General features: G+C 43.9%; 1 protein-coding gene across 1 annotated transcript; it reads left to right on the forward strand.

Annotated features, from left to right (window-relative positions):
- Window positions 1-22: 22 nt before the first annotated feature.
- Window positions 23-22,231, forward strand: ACO2 (aconitase 2). Its single transcript, XM_066549992.1, has 18 exons — window positions 23-117; window positions 5,791-5,933; window positions 6,988-7,246; window positions 9,397-9,489; window positions 11,418-11,576; window positions 11,763-11,913; window positions 13,122-13,226; window positions 13,480-13,571; window positions 13,854-13,959; window positions 15,052-15,209; window positions 16,262-16,335; window positions 17,019-17,130; window positions 17,307-17,429; window positions 17,632-17,787; window positions 19,744-19,935; window positions 20,763-20,895; window positions 21,206-21,327; window positions 21,733-22,231. Exons 1-18 carry the CDS (start codon window positions 82-84, stop codon window positions 21,874-21,876), a joined length of 2,358 nt encoding a protein of 785 aa, XP_066406089.1. The 5' UTR covers window positions 23-81; the 3' UTR covers window positions 21,877-22,231.
- The last annotated feature ends 254 nt before the right edge of the window (window positions 22,232-22,485 follow it).

The following is a 22,485-nucleotide window of genomic DNA, read 5'->3' on the forward strand; positions in this document are numbered from 1 at the left end:
GCCCCTGCGCGCGCGCCGGAGATGTCAAAGGGGGCCGCGTGACGCCATCGCCGCGCGACTCCATCTTTGTCAGTGAACAAAATGGCGCCGTACTGCGTGCTGGCGGCTCGGCTGAGGGTGAGCGGCGGCGGCGGGCGGGGCAGGCAGCGGGCGGGACGGGCGGCGGGGATTGCGGCAGGGACAAGACCACTGCCCGCTGGGCAGCCACGAGGGCGGCCGCTCCCCCGCAGCCTCGGGGTCGGGCCGTCCCCGCCTCCGCGTGTAGGTCAGCGTGTCCCCGCTGCGGCCCCACGCCCTGTTTCCATGGCGATGGTGGGGCGGCCGCGGCTTTGGTGGCGGCGGCGTGGCCGCTGCTCGGTCCCTAGGGCAGGACGTCTCCCGCCACCGGGCCCGGCCGGCCGTCAAGGTGAGTGCAAGGTGAACGGGGCGGCGGGGACGCGGCCTGGCGCCGCCGCCTCGCCCGTCTGCCCGGACCCCGCTGCGGTGGGCTGGAGTCGCTGTCAGAGCCCCGGGCCTAACAGGGCAGAGAGCCCGAGGGCGCGGGCCCGAGCGCTGAAATAAAAGGTCTTTCCCCGGGGCAGGCATTTTTCTTTCCTTCATCTTTTATTGCTTCCCTTCATGGGCGTGCGGCAGCACAAGGTGACTCCTTGTTGTGTCTTTGGCTACTTTGCTTCCAAAATCCTCCTTTTAGTACAAACAGAGGCCCCTGGGTGACAAAGATGCCAGCCTCTCTGTGTGGGGAACTAGGACGGCTGAAGAAGCAGGCGGGTCAGACACATAAATTACCTTTTTTCCTGGGGCTGTGATAGAGGCTCTCGTAGTCTTGTTTGTCATGACCTCTAAAACTCACCTTCGCCAGTAATATGATCTTGTCAAAGAGATTGCCTTCCTTAAGACCTGGTTGTGTTTAGTGTCTACTCAGTAATAAAGTTTGCATATCTTTTAAGGCCTATAAGGCAAATATCAGGTGCAATTTTCTGTTTAGGGCTTCTAAGGGATAAGGAAGCCTTTGCTCTCTTGTGATAAAGGCAGGCAGTGTAACTTCTCAGTTTCCCACTGTGACCTTGGCCAATGTGTTCCCCTTGCTTAGGGAACTGAAGTAAAAATTTGGTTGGCTTTTAGTAGTCTAAAAGTCTTTTGTGAATCTTAATTCCAGTTTGGTAATTACTATCCTACTTCAGAGGTAGATGCTTTAGAAAAGTGTAGTAGTTTTTTAAATTTAGATGAAAGTTACAGAATAGCACCATTTTGGTTAGGTTGGCATACTTGTTCTTACTTGTTAAATAGTTTTTAGTTAGTACTTTGAACAGAAATGACTACTCATAAAATGATGGTAAATCTTTTATTAGGGTAATGAATTGGTTCTTGTTTTATGCTGTGACATTGCATGAGAACAAGCAATCATTGGCTATAATGAATATTGTATGATGCAAAACAAAGGCTGTGCTGGCACAGTCGATATGGGGAATTCAGCATTCCAGAAGGTTGTTGTCTATTATCAGGCAAGGGGTGCATATTTCTTTCTCCCCTGTGAAGTACTAAATCTGTGATTCTAATCACACATGCCTCTAGGTGATGTCTTTAGGAGCCAGGGGATTTTTGCCCCTGTGTAGCAGCCTAGAGATTAATGAATATGAGCATCATCTTGTCAATCACTGTGATAGTGCCAGCATTGACCATGGCACACATTGCTACTATTGGTTCTGTTTGCCTCCCATCCTGGAACTGTTTTGGAGCTGGAACTGCAGAGAAAGCTTGCCTCTGAGGGAAATAAATTGGAATTAACCTGATTTGAACTGACTGTCCTATTTAAAGTTCTAATAGTCTCAAAGGGTCAAGATCTCTTTTCTGCCTACCTAAAATAATGCCTTTAGTAGCATTCCATTTTTCAAGCTACATTGCCTGAAGATTGACTGAGAGGGAGGACGGTAAAGCTCTAAACTGCCTGAAATATCAGGTTTATTGAAGGCATTGTGGGTAAGTACTGAAATTATGCGTGGGCAGCTTTGTCTGTCTGGCAGAAATGTTGGGCAGGGCTAAACTGATCTTCAGAACCATAATTTTGGTTGCTGTTTTGAGGTGGGTCTAGAAAATGAGCCTGCATTTACAATTTGATTATACCATGCTGCTTTTTTGCTTTTTTGCTTTTTTTTTTCTTTTTTTTTTTTTTTTTTTTTTTTTTTTTTTTTTTTTTTTTTTTTTTTTTTTAAGGCTGAATCACGGTGAATGTTGGAAACTTGGCCAGTGTTCTTAGCTCAGGGAAGATGAGGAAAGATGGTATTTTGGGTTTCAGCTGGGATTTCTAGGACAGATTTCCCAGACAGAAGTGCACGTAACAGTTGCTACTCTTTTGAACATGAGCTTTTGCTCACTGGGCTCGTTCTGCCTTACCGGCTGCCAAAATGCAAGTTGTTTTCTGAATTCAGACTCCCCTTGCACCTGGAACATTCACTATAGTGAGAGCTAAATGCCTGATAGCTACCTTAAAATTTGTAAAGATCAGTGTTGGCTTCCTTACAGAGATTTCAGAAATAATGACCCATTTATTAGACTGGCTTTCTTCTGTCTTTAAAGGAAGCTTTTCACCTTGTGAAACACTAGTAGGCTTAGGAGCCATGTAATGATTACTGCCATTCCTTTTACTGAAATTTGAACAAGGACACTGCAAACTGGAATAAGGGATTCATTGCCAGGTGAGAGGAGGTCACTGGGCAGCTGTTTGGTCAGCCTGGAAATAAACAGTTCCTGGATAAAAGGGAAAATTTATAGATTTATAGATTGCCTGCTTCTCTTGGCTCTTGGGCTCGATGCACTTCTCACTGCTGACTAAAAAAACACCATGGAAGCCCCCACAAAGCGCTAGTACGCTCCCTCTCAGAGAAGGAGAAGAACTGGGAACTGTCAGGCTTGTGACTTTTCCTTAATCTTGCAGTTCTCCCACCCTGTTTCTGAGGATGCAGTAGGAGAAGAACAAGGAGGGAGAAGAGACAGATGTGATGAGTGATAAAGTGTAAATTCTTTGTGAGGAGAGATCAGACTTTTAAACCTGGCAGTTTATACTTGTTGCTTGGTGCAACAAGTGGTAGATCCTTAGACTTGCTGGGTGCCAGCATGAGCAGAACCATATTGAATCAAATTAATTCCCAGCAGAAATACAGGATTAGGTTTATATCCTGGTAAAACGCAGATGGCACTTTTTAAATAGGTGCCTTTTAAAATTCTTATGTAGAGAAAAATGCTTGTCTAGTCTGCTGAAGCTGATTGGTTTAGGCAGTTATTTTCCTTGGGTCATATTGACCATTACAGAAACTGACCTTCACTTTTCCAGACTTCTCCAGGTCCACACAGAATCCTTCACCTTAAACACGCTCTCTTCCTGCTTTTGATGGTCTGAAGCTGTGGTCAGCAGGATTCAACTACTTTGTATTGCTGATCTTGATTACCAGCTGAACACTGACATAGTATTAGAAAAAATGTTACATTTCCTTGTGCCATTTCATGAAGTGAAAAGACCCATAGACATGTATGTTCAAACAGAAAAGATTTTACCTGAATTTTGTTTGAAAAGTTTTGTTGTACCTCTTTTTGGAGTGCCCTGCTTCAGATTTCTATTTTAATCAGCTTTGGTCCCAGGCAAGACTAAGATGCTATGAAGCCTGTGCTATTACTTTTATTTGCATATCTGTTCTTCTCTATGATGAATTAAGAAGAAATTATTGCATTAAACCACAATACATTTCCTGGCCTGGGAAAGAGATTGTTTTTCCATGAACAGTGATTAAATAGCTCAGTGGTTTTTTTCCAGCCACTCCAGCAGTTGGAGACTTTCACAAGACTGAATATCTTGTGATGTTAAAAAAAATAAAAGGCTAGAACAAAGCAAACATAAAAGTTATGTGGCTACTAGGTAAAGAGCAGCTTTGCCTAGTTTGTATGTTAAACAATGAGAAGCTGGGTAGTGTTTGTATTGGTGTGGGTGGTTGTTCTAGGCGGGGGGGGTTTGTTTTTGGTTTTTTTTTGCTGGTGGAAGAAGGAAAGGTCTAAGTCTGACACCTGTGATAAGTTCTGGAAGTTCTAGGATTAAAGTGCAGCACAGTGAAATTTGATGACTGGGCTTCCCATGCACTCATGGAGGAGCAGTGCCCTCTTTGTACCACCAGGTTCACTTCCCTCAGATACTCTTTCCATAATGGTGGTGTACAACTGCTATAAATCTTTCCTGCTTCTACCAAAAGCTCTTTCTATAATGGCTGAGGATAGCTTGGTAAAAATGCAAACTGCACCCTTCTTGCTAGTGTGCTGAGTAGTGTGATCTTGCCTAGCTTTCCCCAAATTTTTGTTGCAAAAGATACTAAAAAGTGTTATCAAAAGGACAATAAAACAAGAGATTTTGATAAAAATTGGTGATGTCTCTTTGATTGTGATTATTTCAAGCAGTCTTTTCAATGCTGGTAACAAGAAAGTTGGAAAAAATATTCACACAGAAACATTAAAATGCTTGAACAGGTTTAAAGAATTAACTAGGCTTTTTATGGCAGTGGTAAAAAAAAAAACCAGTGGTAGGTACAATAATTGTGTTCTGAACAAGGAATATTTACAATCACACATGCAAAAGGGGTGTTTAGTGTAACACTGCTACATTTATTAACCTGTATTTATCAAAACTTTGTAACTCTGAAAAAGCAGATGAATAGAAAAAGCGGGATTGAGATTAAGGTATAGTACTGGAGAAGGAAGAGTTCTGAACTCTTTTCTTCAGTCTGTTTCCAGACTTCTGATGCTGATGAGTGAGACTTTGAAAGCATGTAAGAAATGTGTGTGCCAAATCCTTGGAAGTTTTCCTGGAGGTTGCTCTCTGACTCAGTTTTCAAAGCTGCGTGAGAGCTTTTAGCCCTGGGCACTGACCCGTCTCTTTCAGGTCAGATGCTGTAAAGGTGCCTCGCCATAGCCTGCCCTTCTCCTGTGTTCCAGGAAACTGTCTCACTGTGGAGGCTGCCAAGTAAATTTGGGCTTTTTTTTTCACCTGGCACTTTCTGCTGATGCATTCAGCTCACAGTATAGTCCACCTGTCGTGCAGCTAACTCACCTGTAGGATAAGTGCAAGGTTTTTCAGAGGCAAAAGGTGAGGGTGCCTTTGTGAGAGTGTGGAAAAGAGCACCAGCCAGGCTGGTGGAGCTGGTGAGTTGTTTTCCACATCTTGCTTCTCCTGCTCTGTGTTACATTGTAGACCAGGTCTGTACACCAAAGTCTCCTTGTGGAATTTAATATGTTTTGTAGCAGTATGGAGGGATCCTGCCTAGGAAACTTAGTATGTGATGGTGGAACAGAGGTGTGTCCAGTCAGAGTGGTGCTGTATCACCTGCCAATGTCAATTTCAATGTCAACTCAATGCCAGCAAGCAAATACTAGGGATAGTTTGCTTTAGGAACAGCATTGGTTCTTCACCATGACCCTGATGTGTCAGGAGCATAGCAGACTGGTGCTTTCTTGAGAATTGGCTCATCATTGCCTGAAAGCAGATTTCTCATTTGAAAGTGTAAGGCTCCTGGTGCAACAAAGAAAAATGTGGAATAATTTATTAAATGTTACCTGTCCTGGGTACTTTGGTGTTTCTGGGTACTTTGACTGTTTAAGATAATATGGAGTATTGTATGATGAAATATATTTGAGTGCCTTTGCATTCCTCAGTCTGTAAAATTCCAGTAATAAAAACTGAAAAACATTTTCAATTGATATGTTACAGAAATTCACTCTGCAGGGCTCCAGTTTTAATACTCTCCTTTTTTTCAGCATGCCTTGAACAGTGGGGTACGACGCTACCATGTTGCTCCTGTCCTGTGCCAGCGGGCCAAGGTGGCCATGAGCCACTTTGAACCTAATGAATACATCAATTATGAAAAATTGGAGAAGAACATCAACATTGTCCGTAAGAGGTAAGAGTGGAGAAGGGAAGAAAGGATGGGTCAGGATATTGAATTGAGCTCTGCAGTGACAGGAGAGGAAGAAAAAATTATTGCGGGGCCCTGGCACAAGGAATGTTTACCAGGGAAAGCAGCACTGAACAGTGGCAGTTGTAAATACAGTGAAGCATGAGTTGTAGTGTCTCCTTATAGTGGTGGGCCACTGTGGGAAGGGTTGAAGGATATGATGAAGCAGTGCAACGTGCAGAGAACAAGGCCAGTGCAGAGGAGGTGCTAGAAAGGGCTCCATCCTCTTTGTTTAATACCCTTATTGAGGAGTCTTCACATTGGCCCTTGCTTCTTTCTGGGGCAGCAGCGTGTGGGTCAGGGTTGTTAGAGGCTAATGCTTCTTTATGCTGTGTTCTGCTCTAGGTGTTAGGCATGGAACAAAGGGCTAGGAATTCATAGCATATGTAAACATAGTGACCTTAATCTGCTGATAGAGGCTTGTGTGCCTGCTAATTTGTCATTCCTGCTCCACTTACTGTGGCAATGGTTTGTATGACTTGTCCTTCAGTCTTTGTGTCCCTTGTTAAATGTGGTAGTTCTCATTTCAAGATGTTGTGTTGATTTAGTTACTTCTCAGAAGATCTTGCTACATACATAAATAGATTCCTCAGCTGATACAGCTGCAGAATGAAAGGTCTGAGGTCATGAAGCTCCACTTAGTTGTATTTGCTGTGGGATCTGGTATTTGTGAATTGAATCTGACCTCTGTCTCACCTCTACATTTGCTGTCTTGAAGTATGACTCAAGGAGTGAACAGTCAATGTTTCTTTTACAGTATAGGAAGATTAGAAAAGAAAGCATAAAATTACATCAATTTCTATGTTTTTGAACTTTATGAACTGAACCCTTGTTTAACCATGTGCCAGTTGATATTTTAGTGCTGTAAGAAGAGCATGGAGGTTTCTCTGTCCTAATAGGTCTTAACAGTCTGAGCAATAGAGGGAAGCATTCTATTACATGCTTAAAATGGCAAATGTTGAAGTACACAAGATGCAGATACTAAAATTATTCTCCCCAGGCTTGACCGCCCCCTGACCTTGTCTGAGAAGATTGTATATGGACACCTGGATGACCCAGCAAAGCAGGAGATCGAGCGCGGCAAGACCTATCTGCGCTTACGGCCCGACCGCGTGGCCATGCAGGATGCCACAGCTCAGATGGCAATGCTTCAGTTCATCAGCAGTGGGCTGCCAAAAGTGGCTGTGCCTTCCACCATCCACTGTGATCACCTCATCGAGGCCCAGGCAGGCGGTGAAAAGGATCTTCAGAGAGCCAAGGTCACTATTGCAGAGGCGTAACTTCTGTCTGTTTGAAAATGTCCTTCCAGTTGAAGGATGAGCTCATTTTAAAATTTTTCCCCATAAGGACAGCCAGGAATCAGATATGATAACAGATTGCCTGTGGTGGTCAGCTCTGTAGGTCAGATGCAATGAAGAAACAGACTAAATGGATTTTTGGGAGTTTTTCACCTCAGATTCACCCATTACATGGTTTAAAGGACCATGAATGTGGGAAGAGCTAGTCTTAAGTTGTTAGTGATGGAAGCCCAGATCATTTGTGTTCTAGAGAAGATATTTCAGCTAAAGAAGAGAAAAAATAATTTCCAAGAGAAAAAAAAGGAAGTCAGATTACTCTATGTTGCAGTATGGCAGTGGGAAAAACCTAATGAACATATGCCTGCATTGCACTGGTCCCCCACTGTGAGGGGGAGGCAAGTAGTTACTTTCCCAAACCATTTGCTACTGATTATCTGAAGAGCAATAACTGAATCATGTGCAGCTTTCATGGCTTATGGGTATAGTATAAAAGTGTGTAAAAGTATGGAGGATGTTGGGTTTTATGTGGTAATTTCAAAGTGTTGTTTGTCCGACTGCTGATACAGTGCCATTTTAAAATTTTCTACTCAACTGTTTTACTGCTTATTCCTCCCCAAATGAGGAGGAATAATCTTCTGTAATCTATAGACACATTTATCTCTGACCAACATACCACAATGCCAAGGAAATCTTGTGACTCTGAGTGGGCTTAGCCAAAGTCCACTGTCAGAGCCAGGAGGAATTGCACCTGGAATGTTGATACCAGAATTTACCAACAGTAAACAGGAGTCAGCTGCATTTTAAGATTTTAGTCCATATCTACTCTCACACAGCACTTGTGGTGTTGAAGTATCTGCTTTTGGCTTTCTTCAGTGGGCCACAATAAAGCAACTTGCACCACTCAGGAGTGATTTGGCGAGTTCTTGCTCTGTTTGTCTCAGTCCTAAGTTGTACAATTAACAGTTTGAGACTTAACTAAATCAGACAATTTCTTTTCTCCTGTTCACCTCCTGTTTTCCCTTTTCCCCTATTCCTGCATTCTCCATAGTGCAATTATATTTGCTGCAGCCCTGAATTGAGCTGAGTCCCTTCTTTGCCATCCACTCTGAGCAAAGCAAGTAAAGGTCCTGCCTTCTTCTGACTGGCTTCTGCTGCTGCCAGCTGGCACACAATGAATGCTGGCAGGCCAGAGGGTGGTTTGGGTTTACTGGGGGAGGGATGCACAAACAGAGTGGAGTGACCCAACTCCCAGTGGAAAACAAGGCTTAAAGAGCTGCTGCAGCCTCTTGGGAAACTTCAGCAAATGTGTGCTGAGACAATTCTTCAATTATCTCATTTCCCCTTTCCCTTTATTCTGAAGCTTAGCTGCATGAGAACAGTCTTTAAGAAATTCTCTCCTTCTAGTGCTTATCTTATCTACTCCAGCACTCTTCTGCCAAGAACTGTTAGGATATAATAGTGTCATACTTCCTTGGCAACCATGGTTTTTCTCACAAGCAATTTTCACGGTGTGACCTCCACCAACAATGGTGACAGTGCAGCAAGAAAGACAGCATTGTGTGAGCCTTAAAGAGGGGACTTGCTAGAATGACAAATGACACTCACCAACTCCCCTGGCAGTGATCACTTCGAGTTCCATTTCTTAATCTGTAAAAATAAAGCCAGAATATTTATCTAAGGGATTTGAAATGTCTCCAAAGCATCTGCATAGGAAAAAGAACACCCGGTAGAGAAGGAAGGAGGGGCTAGAATGAGTGAGGGAAACAGGTTAAAAAAACCCCCCTGAGAATAGGGAAAGTGAGCACAGCATTTTTAAATGTCTTACTGGCAGGGTTTTCCTTAAATTGTGCTGTTTGGAATTAGAAACTAAAAAACTTTTAGTAGAGCTACAAGTGGGATGCAATTAAATGGTCTGTTACAGCTGTCTGTCAAACAGTCTTAATCTTAACCTTTTGGTTTTAAAAATTATGTGCAACTCCTTCCAGCTGCTGCAAAACTGGGAAGCAAACTACAGGCAGGCATGTGAAAGAAAGGAATGTGTTTGAACAAGCTTTTGCTGTATGGAAGAACAAAATGTGGTACTAATGCTCTGTGCTTCCCTGTGTGAATAGGACATAAACCAGGAGGTGTACAACTTTCTGTCAACGGCTGGTGCCAAGTATGGAGTGGGATTCTGGAAACCTGGGTCAGGAATCATTCACCAGGTAAAGTGTGTGTGTCTTTGCAGTCTTTGAACATGAGTGGGTCTTTCACCTTAGGGTGGAGAGAGAGCTCAAGTGCAAATCTTTAGAGAATTTCACTGGTTTAGGGAAACAACTTGCTTTGCTCGAGGCAGGCGAGGTTTCTTACTTGCTCTCTCAGTTATCTTGACCACAGTGCAGTTTTTTTTAAAGGTTATTTTGGTCAAACTGTAACCTGATGTATCATTAGGTAGTGCCAACAGCATGCCATATGAATTACAGAAGCTTGAAATACCTTAACTGCTTGTGGGCTGGCTCCTCCTAGTACAATTAAGACTGTAAGGTGAGGCCATGAAGCTGGCTACATAGGGTTAATGTGAATTGCTTTTGGTGGTAAGGAAAGCAGCCTTGGGAACATACTTTTTTTAGGATTATTATGTATGCATTTAGTTCTATAAAACCCAGAAGAGTATATGAGGACACAACAGAGCAGCGTACTTCAAGTACTCAGGAGTGGCAACACATAAGGAGTTGCTAGGTGAATTTGAATAAAATGCAAAACAGTTTCCAAGTCTGAGATTCTCTTGTTATTACACTTGGATCTAAAAAAGAATATGACAGTCCCAAAATAATTTACCACTTGATGAGGCTTTTTGTTTTTTTAAAGCAAACACCTCTGTCAGGATGTCCCTAACTTGCTTGCAGTTGGTTTGCTTTGAGGGTCCAGTAGTCATTTTTCATTGTTCCTCTGAGTCTCAGGCAGCAAAAGTTGAAGAGCAGCATGAAGCAAAAGGAGTAGAGGAGAATGGATGACTGGTAAGCCTCCTGTCAGCAGGGAACTTGTGACCAGGTGCAGTCAAGAGCTCTCTGCTATATTTTCCTAGCTACAAAATGAGTTACTAAGGTTACCTTAACTTAATGTGACGCAACGGATGAACTCTTCAAAAGGTTATGGGAACACCTCGGGTCATTTGTGTTCCAAAGCCACTCGTAACATCTGTCATGTGGCAACATAGCTCTGTGCTGAGGTTACTAGTCTTCTTGTGGCTGACTTTCTCTGGCTGGAGGAAACTGGTCCTGTTGTATAGCTTCAGGTACAACTGTGCCAAAGTGAGGCCTTGAGAGTGACTCTTCTCACACAAATATGTTGATGTGGCTACAAGAATATAAAGCTGAAAGTTCTGAAAGCAAAGCCTTTGTCTTTTTGGTAAAGGACTGCCTTAGTTCTGTTCAAGCTGTTCTGTGATGCATGTGCTGTGAGTTCTGTGCTTCCCAGAAAGGCTGTTCCTAGTGTTGGTGTGGCACATATGCAGTGGGACGTTCATTAGCTTGAGTTCTCTACAGTGTTGCTACCACAGAAATCTCATTTTTTCTTTGAGAATGGTTTTGTGGTTTTGTTAATAGTTGAAAAGTCTTTCGTGGAACTGGTAGCATCAGTAAGGGAAGGGCAGTGTCTTGGTGAGAAGTTCCTCTGTGTAATTGAGTTTTGGCTGGCAGCATGGATTGGAGGAGCCTATTGGTATTCTACTGCTATGGAGCACAAAGGCTGTGGAAGGATAAGTGCATTGGATAAGTGAACTGACTTGCTCAGCTGTTAACTAAGGGTGTGGAGATTATGGAACAGACTCTTGAGGCCTAACAAAGGTAGCACCTTAGCAAAAGCCTAAACTGGAAGGAAAAAGAGGAGATTGTTTTCTAATTTTTTTATTATTCTGAGATGAGCAAGGATCCTGGGGCTGAGACTTGGTACCTTGTTTTGTCATTACATCCTCCACAAGGAGTTTGAAACAAAAGAGATCAAAATTTCCAATCCAGCCCAAATTCAGTTATTTTCTTGCTATTGAAATCTGCAAATACAAACTGATCTAAACTCTTGTTTTTGTTTTCTTTCTGCTGTCTTCCCCCTTCTTTCCCACAAAACAAGCAAGCAAACAATCCATTTTTATTTTCAGATCATTCTGGAGAACTACTCCTACCCCGGGGTTATGCTGATCGGCACAGACTCGCACACCCCCAACGGAGGTGGCCTGGGTGGAATCTGCATTGGTGTGGGTGGAGCTGATGCTGTGGATGTCATGGCAGGAATCCCTTGGGAGCTCAAATGCCCAAAGGTAGGAGCAGAAGGAATATGAAGCTTTGATGCCAAGGGTGAGATACATGATGTGTAAGGAGCATTGATTTTCAAGCACTGTGTATATAAGTGTGACAGGAATACACCCCACAGCAGAACTATATACTGTTACCTTTCTGACAGGAAGTGATGCCAGTATTTTTTTTCCCTCATTGCTGTTGCTCAGGTTATTGGTGTAAAGCTGACTGGCAAGCTCTCAGGCTGGACTTCTCCTAAAGATGTGATCCTGAAAGTGGCTGGCATCCTAACTGTCAAGGGTGGAACAGGCGCCATCATTGAATACCATGGACCGGGTGTGGATTCAATCTCCTGCACAGGTAAGTCAACACAGATCTCTTAGCTGAGTGGATTGTTGGTGGAGCTGGGTGTTGAGCTATCTGTGGAGGCTGGGAAGGGAACCAACCAAGAAGTACCAAATGTTTTCCCTTAGCCTGGCCCAGCAGTTTGTACATGGCAAACTGGAAGAGTGGTGTAACAAGATAGCACTCCCTCTCAGTGACCTCTCTCCAATAAACCTTCTTGTGATTTTGAGAACATGGAATGGTTAATTGTGAAGAATCCTGTAAGATGGTGTGTCAGGATAAGAATAAGGGTGGATGTATTCCAGTGTAAACTTAGAGGGTGGAGATGTCAGCAATAAAGGAATGATGTATTCATTTCAGCCTAAAATAGGCTGTGAATAGAAAAAAGAAACAGGTTAATGGGAATATATGTGTGACAGCTGCTAAACAAAGAGCAGAGGTTCTGAGACTAGAAGGCAGTTTGTAACACACAGTTTATACTAGCTAATTGTGGATTTTGGGTGCTGAATTTGAACTAGCAAAAATTGTAGTTCTCTGTAATATGCTAGTTAGGACTAAACTCCAAGAAATGTCTTCCTTTAGCTTGATATGCAGCCTTCAAGCTGGACTTCTCTCAATTTGCATGACTTGGCTACAACTTAGAATACTTGGTTTACAAACTGAGAGCAATTTGGGATTTTTCTTCTATGAAATCAGAGGAATTTTATATCTGCTTCTAGCTTGTTAAATATAAAACAGGAGCTTCTACAGCTTCATTGCTGTGTCCTTGAAAGAGATGTGCTATGTTCTGTCACTGGAAGCATTTTATTCAGCCCATTAAATTTCTCACAAATATCTGGCTCCTCCAGTTAAAACAAATGAGATGGTAGGGAGGGACAGAACACTCATTGAAGGTAGCAGAGACACTGCTCACTGCTGTAAATTATTTGATGCTCCGTGCAAACAGGAGTTCCTTGTTATATCAGTATCTGCATGTATCAGTGTAACTTTTGGCTCATTCCTTCCACAAGAGTCTGGTCACAGGCACTGTATTGATCAGAAACATAGGGGGCTGACCCAGCCATTATATTGTCAGTGTCCTCTCAGCTGTGGCTTTAGGTTTCTGTGGCCGATGCGCTGATTTCTTCTAGATTTGCTGTCTTTTGCATATACTGACTTTTGGAGAATTGAGTGGCCTTGGACTTTCTCATTTGACCCCGTGGTCTCTTGTCCCACTTCTCTAGGAATGGCAACAATCTGCAATATGGGGGCTGAAATTGGAGCTACCACGTCGATCTTCCCTTACAATGAACGCATGAAGAAATACTTGGGCAAGACTGGGAGAGCTGGTAAGAGGATTTGGGGGTAGAAGTATGGGTTTCATGTGAAGGTGAATTCTGGGAGCAGTATTCTCCTGTGGTGTTGTCTGATGAGATTTTTGACCTTGTGTGGTCCTGTAGTTCATCTGCTACAAGCAAGGAGTCTGTAGATGAAGTGGCTGGGGAATTACACAGTTGACCCCCCTGTGTTTAGTTATTCTAGACTTCTTTTTCTCCCTCATATTTGCTGCACTTTTCAGATCTTCCTTCTTTCTTATTCCAGATATAGCTGCACTAGCAGATGAATTCAAGCAACACTTGGTACCAGATTCTGGTTGTCACTATGACCAGGTGATAGAAATCAACCTCAGTGAGGTAAGGCTTCATTTCTTCTGCCATTTTGAATGCTGTGATGTGACTCTGCTTTGTGTGACTGAAGACCAAACTGGGAGTTTGATACAACACCCCTGATGCTGTGCTAGAATGTGTAAAATACATTCAGGTCTGCTTCACCTACAGCTTGTGCTCCAGTTTTCATGTAGGAGAATCTTAGTTAAACAACTTCCAGATAGAGCTGTGAAAGGAATTGATTTGCTGCTGTGTTTTGGGGTTATTCTTTGCTGCTGTGATTTCTGACTTTGTCACTGTTTCTTAAAGCTGAAACCGCATATCAATGGACCTTTCACACCAGACCTGGCGCACCCTGTGTCAGATATTGGTGCTGTGGCAGAAAAGGAGGGCTGGCCTGTTGATATCAGAGTTGGTGGGTAGCATTTGCTCTTTCCTCTGCCTTTGTACTTGTGGCATAAACATTGTTGTCTTGGGATAAGCTGTTGGTCATATAGCTTGGGATCCAGTTTTTTCACTGCTTCTCTATGTCCTTTGACTTTGGTGCAGTGTCATCTGTTCATGGCGATATAAATTTTCTGGGAAAAGTAGTGACCACATGGGACAAGTGTGTAGGATGAGATCCAGGATAGTAGGAGGGATTTTAATCTCAAGAGGTACACCAGGTTTCTTCCATTTTTGAAACGCTTGAATGTTTGGATTGACAGGAATGTTACCCATTGAAGATCATTTTTATTAAAAGTCTGTGGTATGGATTTACCTGTTGCAGAGAGTTGTCTGGAGCATGATTGTCAGCACTCCCAGCAGTTGGCTGTTGAACTCTTGGGACCTAGTAAAGTTAGTGCTTGCTGTCCTAAAAAGCAGGCTTGTAAATGTATGTACTTGCTTTTGGGATGGTAGTTTGTGGGCTGACTTCTCAACTGTTGCTCATGGAGTAGAGGAAGGAATGAAAAGAATGGAAATACATTGTAAAGCCATGTCCCAGGTGGGAAGTGTTACAAATAGGATACAGTTACAGTAGCTGTAACTGAGAGAGAATTTTTATTTTGCTGCTTAGCACCAGAATGCTGTCAGGATGGTACAGCATGTCGTCCTTGTGTGGTCTTCATACTATACTGAAGATGTTTTCTTTTTCTCCATTTCTTGCCATCTTGATTTAAAGCTTTTTCTTGTCTTTGTGGAACAATACCTCTCTTTGGTTATTTGCTTAACCAAAGTGCAAGTAGGTGACACTCAGGTCTTGTTAAACAGTAACCTAGTCAGATTAGACTAGTGACTGAGTAGTGTGTTCTGACTGTGCAACCTCCAGAGCTGGACAAGGGACTGCTTGTGACCACACTATATCAATGGGAGGCTTGGCAGTGTTGGTACCTGAAACCCTCTCAGTTTCCTTATCAACGGACAAGGTGGTTATCCCTTGTTTGTTCTTCTGGGAGATGGGTCAGGGAGAATCTTCCAAGTACCAGGGCTGCAGTAACCACCCCCCTGTTTCTGTCAAACACCACAGGCTTGATTGGCAGCTGCACCAACTCCAGCTATGAGGACATGGGACGCTCTGCAGCGGTGGCAAAACAGGCACTTGCACATGGATTGAAGTGCAAATCCAAGTTCACCATCACACCAGGCTCAGAGCAGATCCGTGCCACCATTGAAAGGGACGGTTATGTGAGTATGGCTGCTCTTTGCACTTCCAAACAGAAAGGGTTAAATTCTTCAGGACAGTACTCAGGGGGCCAAGTTAACTAATGGAAACCTCCTGAACTTTGTCTTCACTTACTGCTGGAGGTGCAATTACTGATGTAGTAGCTGGTCCTGTGCTACTGTGCCTCTGGGTCCTGCCATCATCTTGACAGTGTTTTGACCTGATATCTTTACTACCTGGGCATGTAAAAACAGGATTAGAACTGAACAAGGCTGAGGCAGTTGTCAGGAACTGGGGCTCTGAGGAGAGAAAAGCATAGCAAGGGATACCTCATGCTCCTGGGATTCTGTAGATGGCCATGGCTGACAAAAGGCTGCAATCTACTTTTATCCCAACATATAAAGAGAGCATGCTCTTTTGTTGGAAGGTGGTTCCCAATTTCGACCAAATTTATGGCAAAACTCATACTGGCTTTAAAAGGAATGTGTCTGTTGAGGAACTGTTACCTACTTTCTGTGCATAAAATGTTGCTTTAATTAGGTTTACTATTTAGTAAATTTTTGATGCTGTCATAGTGTGAGGACCAAGTTTTTACATATGGATATGTCCAGCCAATGTTTGATGGCTCTTCTAACCAACTCCTACCTTTCAAGTCATACCTTTCCTTACCAGCTGCCCCCTTCATTGAGTTGTTTGCTGAGTAGACTGAGCAGGCACACATACTTGCCTGCACTGTTGCCAGTTCTCTCCTTACATGGACAGGAAGTCTATAGAATATTAATCAGACCAGACACTGCACTTCAGTCAGATGTCTGTAAGTAGCTGGATTGCTCAAGTTGAAGCAGGTGGAGAATGGGAACATCATGGCAAGTCATCCTGTGCTCTGACCCAGTCTTAACTTACAGTCTTACTGGGGTCAAACCCCATGTATTTATAAAAGTGGCTCAAAACTGAAACAAGGAAGGGAATTTTCTCAGGCTCAGTGCTTCCTGTTAGTGTCTTCTTCCCCTGAAAGAGCAACCCCAGAAACTCATTCCAGGCATTCTATGGTAACAAAGTTATTTTCTGCCCCCAGGCAAAAATCCTGCGAGAAGTTGGAGGGCTGGTTCTTGCTAATGCTTGTGGGCCATGCATCGGCCAGTGGGACAGGTAAAATGACAGTTGGACCTCACTCTAGCTCTGTGTCTTTTAGCTTCCAGAATGCTCTGTGAAGCCTGATTTGATTGTAAATACAACACACTGGTAATTAAATGTTTAAAAACCAGCTAGCCATAGCTGTCTGGTATGTACGGGAGGAGGCAAAAAGAAGGACTACAGATTTATATTGAGCCTTTAGGTGAATAAAGCTGCAGAATGGACACACATTCTGGAGGCTTTTTGTAGAAGGCAAAGAATGGGGAGAAAGATTTGTTGTCTATGAGAGGGTGGACTGAAGTTTGTATGGGCCTTTTAAAATAGAAAAATTGAATTGGTCCAGCTTCAGTCATTGGAGTGGCAGGGAGAATAATTCCCAATAGAAGGGATGGGAGGCACATTTTTATGTTGCTTCATCACGGCTGACCATGGGATATCCAAAGACAATGTGCTTAGTTGATTATTGTTCAACAGTGAACAACATGAGCTGTGAAAACTACTGCAAGAATCAGTGTTTGACTTGGGTTTGCATTCATTCATTTTGGGTCTGTGCTTAAGGGGGGAAAACATGTACAGGCAACAGCTCCTGTTTCTAAGATAGTGATTGCTGCCTAAACCAAGCTGGGGGATTCTAGCAGTAAGACATCTAGAAGCAATATTCCATTTGGCTCTGATGAGAATGTTTGCTTCTTTTACAGGAAGGACATCAAGAAAGGAGAGAAAAATACAATAGTTACATCCTACAACCGGAATTTCACGGGTCGCAATGATGCCAATCCAGAGACTCACGCATTTGTGACTTCTCCAGAGGTAAGAAACAGCCAGAGGAGGGGCTGTGGAATAGTTCAGGGCACCTGCAGAAGAGGCCCAGTGTGCCTTGTTTAGTAGCTTTTGGCTGGTGGCTTTGAGACTTAGATGTAGGACTTCCAGGTGAAGTGATGGGACATAGAATATGCCTTTAAATTTGTCTTTGTTTTTTCTTTCAGATTGTCACAGCCCTGTCTATCGCTGGCACTCTAAAATTTAACCCTGAGACAGATTACCTGACAGGAGCAGATGGGAAGAAGTTTAAACTAGAGGCACCTGATGCAGATGAGCTGCCCAAACTGGTAACTGCTCTGTCTGGGGGCAGAGGGAGGGAAGACCTGACACTAGCAGTGTTTTCTTTATACTGAGGGAACTTAGAGGCAGTGACCTCTTTCTTGACACATGATGGTAGAGCCAGAATGGGTGCAGTTGGCTGTATTGGCTTGCTCTTCACATGCTGTTGGGGATGGCTGAGGCTGATGATTTTCCTTTCTTCTTTGGAAGGAGTTTGACCCAGGCCAGGACACCTACCAGTACCCTCCCAAGGATGGCAGTGGGCAGCGCGTGGATGTGAGCCCCACCAGCCAGCGGCTCCAGCTCCTTGAGCCCTTTGATAAGTGGGATGGCAAGGATCTAGAAGACATGCTGATCCTCATCAAGGTCAGGAACAAAGTGGGGGAGCATCAGCTATGACAAGTCTGCTTGAACAGGGGTTTGCACAGCAACTGCTAGAGGCTTTGGATGTGCCTTTGGGATACCTGATTCCCTCCCCTACAACCATGTTGTTACAGAAAGGGAAGCAAGGGGTCTTCCTTTCTTCCAGGTGTTTCTTTCTGATACTTCTTTCTGTTATAACTAAGTGACTCTTCTCCTTTGGGCTAGTGGTTTGCTAATACCATGCAAAAGCAGGCTTGTTATAGCATGTAATATGATCCTGTCCAAACCATGCAGTCTGCAGAATTTGTCCCAGTTACAACCTACAATGAAAAGGTGGATGGGTTCTTTAATTAGCATCTCTAATACTGACTGTTCTAAGATGTATTTTGTCTGAAATGAGGTCATTGGGAACTTCTCATACATCAGTATGCATGTTCTGTTCCCACTTTATAGAAAGAGAAATTACTTCACACTTGTTAAACATTGCAATTTGCTGTTTCAATGGAGACATGGGTTTCTCCTCACTGCCTGAGGTGAGTTAACAGATGGAAACTTCAGTTGATATGGTGAGAGGTTCTGAAATGCAATCCCTTATGAAGTGACCTTTGGGAACATTCCTGATTCTCAGTGACAGAGTTGGATGTACTCCCAAGGGCCACACTGCTGTGCAAAAGTTTTTGACACAGGCAATTCCTTTATAAGCACTTTAGAACTTACCAGTTGGAAGGCCATTATCTCTGGTTGGGAATTCTGTTCTTACAAGCTGAGAAGGCTTATGTGCAGTTTGGAAACTGAGAGGGTAACACTTGGCATCTTGTTGAAGTTCCCCAGCAGGGAGGCTGGGCTGTAGCAGGAAGGGCTTAATTGCTTTTTGTACCTGAACAACCTACTGCTGAGGGGAGTGAGAACACAGCAGGAGATGTTATGGCTAAGCTAATTTTTGTAATTTACCCTTTGGAAAAGGGATGTTCTTCTTACCCAATGCATGCAGAATGACCACTGTGTTCTGCTTTAGAGTGCCTTGTTTCTGTAACTGATGTGCTTTTCTGGGGTTTATGCCTTTAAAAAGAGATATGATGATCACATCATATCTCTTTTGAAAGGGACCACAGTGGGTCATCTGGTCCAACCTCCCTGCTCAAGCAGGGTCATCCCAGAGCATATGGCATAGGATTGTGTCCAGATGGTTCTTGAATATCTCCAGTAAGGGGGACTCCACAGCCTTTCTGAGCAATCTGTTCCAATGTGGTCACTGCACAGTAATGAAGTTCTTCCTCATGTTCAGGTGGAACTTCCTGTGCCTCAGTTTCTGCTCCATTGCCTCTTGTCCTATTGTTTGGCACCACTGAGCAGAGGCTCCACACTCTTGACACCCTCCCTTCAGATACTTACAGATATTGTAAATGAAAGGTCCCCTCTCATTTGTCTCTTCTGGAGGCTGAACAGGAGATGGTTCAGTCCCTTAATCACCTTTGTCGCCCTCCCCTGTACCTGCTCTAGGGGCTCCATGTCTCTCTTGTACTGGGGAGCCCAGAACTGAACACAGCACTCCAGAGGGCTAACTAGAGGGACAGGATCACTTGTCTTGACCTGCTGGCAATGCTCTTCCTAATTCACCCCAGAATACCATTGGCTTTCTTGGCCACATGGGCACACTGCTGGCTCATGGACTGCTTGTTGTCCACCAGGACCCCCAGGTCTTTCTCTGCAGAGCTGCTTTCCAGCAGCTTGTGCATGGAATTACTCTCTCTGAGGTGCAGGACCCTGAACCGGCCCTTGCTGAACTTCAGACAGTTCTCTGCCCACCTCTCTAACCTGTTGAGGTCTTTCTGAAGGGCTGCAGAGCCCTCTGGAGTATTGACCACTCATCCCAGTTAATGCTTCACAGTTACAAGAGTTGAGGAAGAGTCAAGTACATTAGTCCATCCTGAGACATTCTTCTCTTCTGCTACGCTTTAGGTAAAAGGGAAATGCACCACTGATCACATTTCTGCAGCTGGACCGTGGCTCAAGTTCCGTGGCCATCTGGACAACATCTCCAACAACCTGCTCATTGGCGCCATCAACATCGAAAACGGCAAAGCCAACTCTGTGCGCAACGCATTAACCCAGGAGTTTGGCCCAGTCCCAGACACAGCCCGGTACTACAAGGTGAGACCTTCCCCTGACACGTCTATTTTAAGAGGATGTTTACACTTTGGGCAGTCTGTGCCAAATAGAAGGATCTCACCGTCCTGCTCTCAAGTAACAGCAGCTGTGAATTCATTCAGCACTGAGGCATTTTCTTGGTACTTTCTCTAATGATTGCAGTTCCTGTAGGAGATTCTGTCCCTACCTGCTATGGGGAAAGAGGGAGGAAGATCTCGTGACTCAGAGGGGACCAGAGATCATATATGAAAGAGGAAGAACACCTTTAGGCTTTGCACACCTTACAAGGCATGGGTGTCATCAGACGAACTAAATCTTGCCTCCTGGAATGCTTCACCTCTGACCAGTCTAATGTTTAAATAAATTATAGTCTTATCCTATTTATTCTTTAACACTAGGCTTCAAATCTCAAGAAATATCCTTTTACCCTCTGGACAACTTGGCATTTGTTTCCGATTGGCTCTTTCAGTAGAGAGAAGTTAAAAATTTCCATGTCCCTTCCAGAAGTAGAGCAGAGGTCATGGCTTGTGCCAACACTGGTCTGGCATAGCATGATGGAAGGAGAGGTGGCAGGAAAAGGAAGGAAAATATTTGCTCTGGATCCCAAGAGCAATCCTCCTCAGCCCTTGTCAGCAAGGATGGCAGTGCATAACTACTGTGAAGCACTAAACTTTATTTCTCTCCTTTCTCAGAACCCAAGGGAGTCTTCTGGGAGGTGTCATAGCATAGCAATGTCAGTAAAATGCTGAAATTAGATGTGTGGGTGGGTATTTATTGCCAATTCCTCACTTTGAGTGGCTGCACAAATGTAAATCTGTCTTTTGTCACAGAAAATGGGTATCAAATGGGCAGTTGTTGGGGATGAAAACTATGGTGAGGGATCAAGCCGGGAGCATGCAGCATTGGAGCCACGTCACTTGGGAGGAAGGGTCATCATCACCAAGAGCTTTGCCAGGATCCACGGTGAGTCAGGCTTCCCCTATGGTGTTTGTAAACAGGATGTGTTCAGTTTGAGTGGAAGTGGTGTTTATACCTTGCCCAAGGCTCAACACCTCCAGGCATGAACCCTCCCTGCTGACAGATGGCAAGGTCCCTCCTGTCAGGACTCCTGTTACATACCTGGTTGCATATGCCACAAACAACGGATATGCTGATTTTGCTACAAAGATAGTAATCTAATCGTTGTTGGAATAGTAGTGTGAGCAGGCAGAAGGTAATCATGCTTCCCTGGGATGGGATGTTACAAGTATGATTGGTGGTTTGTTCTCTACAGAAACCAATCTGAAGAAGCAAGGTCTACTGCCTCTCACTTTTGCTGATCCAGCAGACTATAACAAGATTCATCCTGTGGATAAGCTGAGCATTGTGGGGTTGAAAGACTTTGCACCTGGAAAGGTAACTGTCTGGGTGACTTGTCATGCACTTGGGGGCAGGGACACGCCACTGATGGGGATCATTGGTGAGTTGTGTGCTTGTGAGGCAGCACTGGCACTGATGAGCAGTGCAGCCTGCCAGCCTGGTCAGACACAGTGGGCTGGGACACACAGGGCAGGTCACAATCAGTGGTGTTCTGAACAGTTAAGAGAAACCTTTGTACAGTACTCTGAATTCCTGGACATGTTGACTTAAGCCACGGGTGTTCCCTAGAAGGAACTGCAACCTTTTATTTTAAGATCCACCCTGAGCTGGAATTTTCCCTTTTCAGCCCTTTAAAACCATGTAGAAATTTTCCTGCAAGAAGCTTCAGATAACCTTGCCCCTTGAAAGAGAAGGGAAAATAAAACTGTCTTCTTCCTTTAGCCTCTGAAATGCATCATCAAGCATCCCAATGGGAGCCAAGAAACAATCATGCTGAACCACACCTTCAATGAGTCGCAGATCGAGTGGTTTCAGGCTGGCAGTGCCCTGAACAGAATGAAGGAGCTGCAGCAGAAATCAAGCTAAGTGCGCACAATGCCCCAGTGCACTGGACTCGATTCAGCTTTGGCATTTTCATGAAAGTGCAATTCCATGCCTACTGTTGGAATAAATGTCTGATCAAATGTAACCATAGCTTCCTTTTTGTTATGGTACTTCCTCTTCACTGACACTATGAAAAGGGAGTGCAGCTAGGCTTACTTTTGTCTTTTAAATTCCCCGGCTTCCTTTTTCTATTTTGGCTCAATTTCAGTTCTCACACAGTTATTTATATTTGGAAATAACCAGCAAAGGTGGGTTTGTCTGCTCAGTTGGTTGTTTTCTGCCCATTCACTTTACTGATGGCTAAAGACTTAAAATGAAAATAAAGAATGTGACCGTCTCTTCTGTCATGCGTTATTGTATTCATCATCCTAATCCCCCTCATTGTTTTTGGGAGGGTGGGAAAGAACTTCTTCCAAATCACTGCTATATGGAGAAAAAACCCAAATTGAACAGTAACTCAGTGTAGTAAAAAAAAAGCCCTCACAGCTGTCCTGGACTGTTTAGCTCTTGACATTAACCTACTGCAGGCTACACTTGTGATTATGACCACCCTCCCCCCTACATTCCTGTCTAGGGCAACACTGCCACTAT

This window comes from Molothrus aeneus, chromosome 5 (genome assembly GCF_037042795.1).
Source record: "Molothrus aeneus isolate 106 chromosome 5, BPBGC_Maene_1.0, whole genome shotgun sequence".
In the NCBI taxonomy this organism is placed as follows: Eukaryota; Metazoa; Chordata; class Aves; order Passeriformes; family Icteridae; genus Molothrus; species Molothrus aeneus.

Coding starts and splice junctions, on each gene's coding strand:
- ACO2 (XM_066549992.1), top strand. CDS start 82: ATGGCGCCGTACTGCGTGCTGGCGGCTCGGCTGAGG. Junction 5,934..6,987: donor ATCAACATTGTCCGTAAGAG/GTAAGAGTGGAG, acceptor TATTCTCCCCAG/GCTTGACCGCCCCCTGACCT. Junction 17,131..17,306: donor CATTTGTGACTTCTCCAGAG/GTAAGAAACAGC, acceptor TTTTTCTTTCAG/ATTGTCACAGCCCTGTCTAT.